This window comes from Cuculus canorus, chromosome 8 (assembly GCF_017976375.1).
Source record: "Cuculus canorus isolate bCucCan1 chromosome 8, bCucCan1.pri, whole genome shotgun sequence".
NCBI classification, from domain to species: domain Eukaryota; kingdom Metazoa; phylum Chordata; class Aves; order Cuculiformes; family Cuculidae; genus Cuculus; species Cuculus canorus.
In genome coordinates this window covers 5,118,228-5,126,225 of record NC_071408.1, presented here as the reverse complement: position 1 = coordinate 5,126,225, position 7,998 = coordinate 5,118,228, and the positions used below count along the sequence as shown (strand labels likewise).

Genomic DNA, 7,998 nt, shown 5'->3' with positions numbered 1-7,998 from the left:
CCTTTCTAGTGCATGAGGAGGACCAAGCCTGACACCTCCAGTTCTTACAGAAACAGGCTGCAAAAAACCCACTGCCCCTGTAAGGGACAGCACTGCTTCCCAACACCAGAGACAGCAACAACAAAAAGCTTCACATTGGTCAAGAACCACATTGGTCATCGCTTATGTCCCATACGGCCCCCCAGCGTTCCCACCCGAGCTGGGCCCCTGAGGTTCAGCCAGACACCCCAGGCAGCGTTTCACAGCACACAAACATCTTCCTTGACTCGCCAGAGATGCAATCCTCAGTTGAAAAGTTCGTTAATTAGGAGCAGAGAAGCCTCCAGTGAATCTCCCAGCAAGAAGCAGGAAAAAAAGTTCCCCCACAATTCAGTCTAATTACAAGGCCTCAGGGCACTCCACAGTCGCTGTGAAGTTGAGGCCAAATTTTTCTCCCCACCCTTAAGAGCAGGAACTTTAACCCAGTTACAGTCTTGCTGATAATGAAAGAAAAAAAAAGAAAAAAAGTCCCAATATTCATAATTTTAACCATTCCACAAACAAGAGCAAACAGCAGGCACTGTAAAACACCTCTGGCCAAGCAGCAGCTGGGAAGGATCCCCTCCCACCCTCTGGACCTTGGAGCGGGCAAAGCCCGAGGCCAGCCTTGCGCCTGGCCATGCCACAGGGCCACGGCTGCGCCCAGCTGCTCTTCTGGGATTTAGCAACCGCTTTCCGCCCACAGACAGAGTGACTCTGCACATTAGGTACTTTCTGAGCAAAGACCTCAAATGCCACGGGAGCCTCAGGCAAAGGCTGCAGCAGGAGAGAACGGGAGCACCTGGAAGTTCCTGGGAAGGACTCCAGCCAACCCGACAGAGGTTCCCTTTCTTCCCGGCTCCTGGAGCAGCTGGAGTCCAACCCACCCCAGGCCTCTGGCGAGGCAGGGTGGATCCAGCCACAGACACGCAGCAACCACACCCCGACTGCTTTCCTCCTCCCGAGCCAAGCGGGGGCACAAACAGGCACTACGCTTATACAGTTGAAAATATTTAATACGTGTTGTACACGTAGAATTACATTTTATACAAAACAAGATACATCACTGAAAGAGAACACTGTACAAAAAAAAAAAACAAAAACCTACGGGAGCCCCAAGCCTTTATACAACAAAGGCCGGGAGTCGCCAAGCCTAACGACCAGGCTGAAGGACTTTCCATCCGAGCGCCTGTAAAACTTCGTTCCTCTCTCTAAACACTTTTTAAAAGCACCATGTGATAGTTCTGACCCTAAACCTTTCCAAAATATAGACTTTATTTAATAAACTTAATACTTTCCGAGCTTAAAATATGACCTGGTGGGAGAGCCCCCGGCGTGGGCGCCTCCCCCGGGGAGGGGAATTCCGGGAAGCGCTGCCGCCCCGCGGTCCTTCCCGTGCGGGGGCCCCTCCGCCCCGGCAGCAAAAAGGAGGGGGGGGGAGGGGGTGCCGGCTCCGGGTCCGTCTGTCTGTCTGTCTGTCCGCCCCCTCCCCGCGGTGGAGGGCGAGTCTCTGCGGCTCAGAAAGCCACGATAGCCGTGCTCCAGGGGTTGAGGGTCCGCAGCACCGGCTCGTCGCAGCAGATCTGTCCCGGCTCGGTGGTCTCCGTCGCATCCCCGCCGTCACGAGGGTCCCGCCGGCGGGCTTTGGGCTCCTTGCTGAGCAGTCCCGAGAAGCTGGAGCCGAAGATGCTGATGAGGCTGGCCACGTTGCCCGTCTCCATGTCCTCCTGCTCGCCCGGCGGCGGCTCCTCCTCCACCTCGCGGCGGGGTCTCTTCACTGGGGAACCCGCCTGGCCGCGCTCGCCGGCGCTTCGCTTCCGAGGGCAGGGGGGCGGCGTAGGGGGGGCGGCGGCGCCGCAGGTCGCTTCTCCGCAACATCCACAGCCCCGCGGCCTGGGCTCCCGGCAATCCGCCGCCGGTAACCGCGCCGCCTGGTCCTGCGGGGGCGGCGGCTGCTCCTCCGGGGCGGCGATGGGGGGCGGCTCGGGCGGGCAGCCCGGCTCGCTCAGGTAGACCTGGCGGGCGCTGCGCAGCACCAGCGACACCAGGAGGTTCTTGTGCAGCTTGAGGCCGCCGCGCTGGCCCCGTGCGCTGTAGATCTTGCCCAGCGAGATGCTGACGATGCGGTGCGCCTCCAGCTTGAACTCCATGGGGGTCGGAGAAGTAGAGAAGGGGGTGGGTGGGTCGGTGGAGATGCGCTCCTGCCGCTGCCTCCGCCCGCGCTGTAGCTCCACACGCCGCGCCTTCCCGCCGCCGACTAGGGAAAGCCCACGCACCGCGCCGCCTTTTATATCGCTGCGCGCCCGCCAATCAGCGCGCGCCGCCGGCCGCTCCAACCGCCGCCGGCGCCCCGCGCGCCCGCACCGGCCAATGGCGAGGCGGGGGAGCGGGTTCGAACGCAAGCCCCGCGGAGAGCGCTCTTAAAGGGGCAACGCCTGAGCCTCAGGGGTGGTGGGGTCCACCCGCTGCAGCACCCCGGGATTTGCAGCACCCCGGCTCTGTAGCACCCCAGGATTTGTAGCGCTCTGGCTCTGTAGTACTCTAGCTCTGTACCACCACAACATTTGCAGCACCCCACCTCTGCAGCATCCCAGGTTTCATAGCACCCCAAGATCTGCAGCACCTCAGGATTTATAGCATCCCTAGGATCTGCAACAGCCCAGGATCTGCAGCATCCCAGGTTTCACAGCACCCCAAGATCTGCACCACTCCAACATGTGCAGCACCCCACCTCTGCAGTACCCCAGGTTTCACAGCACTCCCAGACTCTGCAGCATCCCAGGATTTATAGCATCCCATCCCTGCAGCACCCCAGGATCTGCAGCACCCCACTTCTGCAGCATCCCAGGTTTCACAGCACCCCAAGATGTGCAACACCGCGGGATCTGCAGCACCCCACCTCTGCAGCACCCCAAGATGTGCAGCACTCCACCTCTGCAGCACTTCAGGTTTCACAGCACCCCAAGATCTGCAGCACCCCACCTCTGCAGCACCCCAAGATGTGCAGCACTCCACCTCTGCAGCACTTCAGGTTTCACAGCACCCCAAGATCTGCAGCACCCCACCTCTGCAGCTCTCCAGGCTTCACAGCTTCACTGCACCCCACACTGATTTGTTCAGACCAAAAGGCAGCAGTGGGAATTTTGGTCAAAAGAGCTGAAACATTCCTGGAGGGTGAAAAAAATCCCAACCCAAACCAAGAGCAACCCCTGTTTTGCACAGGTTAGAAATGTTTCTCCCAAACTCAGCACCGATCTCTGACATCTCATGGCATTAGAGAAAGAATCAAAGGGGAATTAGACCTTGGTGGAAGATCTACAACAAGGGTAGGAAAGGCTACAAAGGAGGATGAGGGAGGAGGACAGGCCACCAGCATCTCTGATGGTGATGGGGACCATGACAGCCTGGAGCACTTGGTTTGGGAACTGAAACCTCACTCTGACTTAGCCGTGAAAGGCAATGGCAGGGCCAGCTGGGTGGCTGGGGGGCACAGGAGACAACCCACCACCTCCAGATGCAGGTCTAGGCACGAGAAAGCCTCCAAGAAAGCTCCATGCAGCTCCTGTTCTGGGCAAGCCAGGGGGTACTTCAGGGCTTGGAGCAGGAACATTCCTGCTTCCACCAAGGAGCAACCACCATCTGCAAAGAGGCATGAAGTGAAAGGGCCCAAAATTAAGGAAGTTCAGCATGCTGCCCTGGAGTACTGTTCTCTATTCCCAGTTGACACATCACAACTTGCTTCCATCCCTTTTTCTCCAGTGATAAAAGGAGAGCCACAGCCTGTCATGATGCTTTACCAGCAGGATCTGCCACCACATGCTGGCTTGCTGGAAGGACAAGAGGGTGGCTGGTCACAGCAATAACAAAAAACAGGTGAAGATTCAGCCACACCGAGATATAGTTGAGAAAACGGGAGCCTTCCCCCCAAAAAATCCATGCTCGGACCAAAAGCATGTTTTCCTCCAGCTCAGGAGCAGCTGGAAAACCTCAAATGCCACTCTCTGGATGTTGAACACAACGGCACGTCAACCTAGGGCCTGACATCTCAAAATGTCCACCTTCTCTTGCACAAACCTGCCATGCTCCATCTCCAACGACTAGACCAGGGCATGCTCAACCGCACAGCCAAAACACCTGCTGAACCAGCCGGTCCCGGCTTTCCCCGTGCCTGCGCCGGGGCAGAGAGCGGGGCTGTCCCCCACGCCCGGCGTGGGAGGCTGGAGGGACGCAAGCCCAGGTGGTGGGAACCAAGGGTTTCCAGACCAGCCAAACCTGCTCCTCGCGCCTTAGAGGGCAGGCAACACCCTGGCCTAAGCCCTCAGGTCAGTCTAACCAGCCGGGGCAGGTCTGGGCTCAGATGTTTGGGACTGCAGTCACACCTCCTCGCCCGCAGCCGGTACGTCTGCCCACCACCTGCGGCCCACATGTCATTCGGTTGTATCTGTGCAAAACGGCTCCTGCATCACCAGGCATTGCTCTGGGACTGCTTTTTGCAGGATCTGGGCACCTGCATCTCAGCAGAAATGACCCCGGTGAGAAGGATGAAGCCAGGTTTGACAATCTCAGCTGGGTATATTCCTAAATCGGAACACGGACAAGGAACGGCGGTGCAAAGCTGCCCCACTGGCTGGGGAAAGCTGAATGGGGGTGGTGGAGACATGGAGTGAGAGCTCTGCTGAGTAAAGATGCCTGGATCCAAGCGGACTGACCTGTTCTGCCACTCACCACCTCACCTCCATGGCATGAGGCACCATTTCTCTCCAGGCCTCAGGTTTTGCTTACCTACCCTGCCTGGGAGCAGGCGGGCCAGCAGCCTCTCCCCTGCCCTGGCCAGGGATGGGTCTGGTGGGGATGGGTACCAAGTGGTCCCTCCTCCCTATTTATTAGTGCTCAGAGAGGGGACTTTGAGAGCTGGCAGGGAAGAGCACAGGCACACGCTGCCAAGCAGCTACTGCCCATTACCACCAATTTCACCATTAACACCATGCCTGGTGTCCGGCACAGCTATGGGCACATTTCATTCCCTGGGCATCAAAGCCCTGCTTTGACATCTGCCCTGCTCCATGCCCTCTGCAAAGGGATGGGAGCAGGATTGCCTTTCCCACGGATGGCAAGAGGGAGGCAGGAGGAGAGGGCGGGCAGCGGTGCGAGCAGAAGCCGTCCCGGCAGCGTGCAGGCAGCCGGTTTAAGCCAGGCAGTATTTTGGTGGCAGCCCTGCCTTTCCCTCCCAGGCTGATGTCATGCTTTAGTAAGTTTGAGGCAGAGTCACATGGCAGCTTCTGAGGTCAGCCCTGGGGTGGCTTTGTTGTCTGTCTGCCTGCCTGCCTTGGGCGCCTGCCTGCACCCGGAGCTTGTTCCCACTGCTGGGCGACCCTGCTCGGCTTCCCCTCCAAGCAGAGCATCCCCATGATACCCACAGTTTGGCATCTCCACGATACCCACAGCTCAGCCTCTCCGCGATACCCACGGCTCAGCACGGCATGGGAGCCATCGCCTCGGTGGAACCAGCTTCCCAGACAGTCGGATGCATGTCGTGTCCATCCATCTACAAGAAGGATGTTGAGGCTCTGGATGCTGTCCAGAGAAGAGCAACGAAGCTGGTGAAGGGGCTGGAGAACAAGTCTCACGAGGAGCGGCTGAGAGAGCTGGGGTTGTTTAGCCTGGAGAAGAGGAGGCTGAGGGGAGACCTTATTACTCTCTACAACTACCTGAGAGGAGGTTGTAGAGGGGAGGGAGCTGGGCTCTTCTCCCAAGTGACAGGGGACAGGACAAGGGGGAATGGCCTCAAGCTGCGCCAGGGGAGGGTCAGACTGGATAGCACGAAAAAATTGTTCACAGAAAGGGTCACCGGGCACTGGCAGATGCTGCCCAGGGAGGGGATGGAGTCACCATCCCTGGAGGGGTTTAAAAGACGGGCAGATGAGGTGCTCAGGGACATGGTTTAGTGGCAGATAGGAATGGTTGGACTCGATCCAAGACGTCTTTTCCAACCTGGTGATTCTATGATTCTATGATCTGCCCACAGAACGGTCCTTGCCCCCCACCCCTGTAGGTCAGGGGGGGTCACAGGAGAAGGAGGCGGTGGAAAGGGTGTGACGGGAGGCTCTAATCTCCGCATGTGACCTAACCAGGCTGGAAGGGGGTTGATGAACAATTAACAATCCTCCGGCTCAGCTGCTGTTTCCAGAAATAGCTCTGGCAGGAGGAGGAGGGCGGACGGGCTGGCAGACAAAGGTGGCCTCTCCACCCGCGAGCGGCAAACCGGCAGAGGAGGCAGCCCCGGAGGCCGAGCAGCGGGGAGCCCGCGGCCCCACCTGGAAAGGAAAACATTATGAGATAAAAGCAGCTCAGGGCAGGAAGCAGCTTGTGGTACAAATAATAATTGCAGAGGGCTGTGCGTACCATCGGGGTTTTTTTTTTTTTCGGAGGCGTTCAAATCCGCCTTCGACACCAGGAAGCTCGTTGAGGATTCGTGCCATTGCATCTTGGCCGCGAGCGGCGTGGGCTGCGTGCCAGCTGCCTGCATCCCCAGCTACGGCCGCAAAACCCCGGCTGGGGTCCTCCTGTGTCCTGTCCCCCCCGTCCGCAGCCCACGCAGCAGCAGGGAGGCTGGGAGCCGTAGCGATGCAGCCATCTGGCACGCAGCACGGCTCCGGCCGCAGCAGTGGGGCTGAGGATGTGGTTAGCAAGATCCTGTTTCGACGGAGGCGCCTGTCCACATCCCCACCCCCCAGCAGCCCCTCGCTGTCACCAAATGTGCAACCCTGGGCCCCAGGGGGAAGCTAGCTGCACTGGAAAAGGTGGAAAAGCCTCCGGGTAGGACGGATGCTGAAATTAAGGTCTCTTGAAAGCACAGGCTGAAGTCATCCATCACTTCTCTTGGCTGTCCCAGCATCACTGCAGGGTGTCATCCCCCCCTCCCCTCTCCGATTCGGACCAGGATTTGTGAGTTAGACCCTTCCTGGGAAGACGATGAGAACAAAACAGCCAGATCTCCCTCACCAGTGCAGAAGCCTTTGCACCTACAGCTGCCTGCAGCAAAAACAGAGCTTCAGGACAGCCGAAGCCCAGGGGAGATCCAGGCACATCCCCAGAGATTGCTGACAGAAGCGAAACAGGACAAGGAGGAACATTTCCAAACATGGATTCATCTGCAGCCCCAGCCCGAGTTCATTTCTAGATGGGGATAAGCCACATCTGAATTGTGAGGGGCTCAAGAGGAGGCGGCACGTTTGGAGTATTTTCTTCAGAAAATCAGTGATTTGCAGGGATGCAGCCTGGAGCAGCTGCAATGGGATAGAGCAACTAATCCCCCAGGGTTCCCAGCCGCTCTGCTTTATCCATACTTGGAGATAAGGTCAGAAGAGCTGGAAAACATCCCAAAACACAGTCAAGAAGAGTGCTAACCGCTAATCACTGCCGAATGAAAACCAAACACAGCAGGCGCAAGCAAATACAAACAAATCGATACAAACCTAAACTGAAAGGATAGAAAACAGCTCCTTCAGCTTCCGAGAGCACCGAGACACCCACCCTTCAAACCGCAGTGGGTTTGAGCCTGTAGCGCAGCCCTACTAGAAAGCAAAGGGGTTTTCCAGGGTTAAAACCCCTCTTCCGTAGGCAGAGATGATAGTGCAGATACCCTAGGCAGGCAGGACTTCCTCCCACATCTTTTTTTTTCACCAGTGACCTGGGATTCTCCCTTTCCCCCTACACAAATGATTTAAAGCTTCCTTTCTCTTACTCTGAGCTACTGGCCTGGGATTTCCCTCCCCAGCTCCGGAGATCCGTGACCCAGACCCCTACCCATAAGAAATCCTGCTACTCCTCCAACAAAAAGCAGGGGGGAAAAAGACCCGTTCCCAGCTATCAACTTCTTCAGGCAGACATTTCCCTTGGAAAAAATGTGGCCCCGTATCTTTCAGTGTTTTATGGAAGTGGCTTGGATTTCCTGGGGAAAAAAAATGCATTTATTTGTCC

General features: G+C 57.5%; 1 protein-coding gene across 1 annotated transcript; it reads right to left on the bottom strand.

The window, feature by feature from the left end:
• Positions 1–1,113: 1,113 nt before the first annotated feature.
• IER5 (immediate early response 5) lies at positions 1,114–2,291 on the bottom strand. Its single transcript, XM_054073139.1, has one exon. It carries the CDS (start codon positions 2,166–2,168, stop codon positions 1,536–1,538), a length of 633 nt encoding a protein of 210 aa, XP_053929114.1. The 5' UTR covers positions 2,169–2,291; the 3' UTR covers positions 1,114–1,535.
• Positions 2,292–7,998: the final 5,707 nt, after the last annotated feature.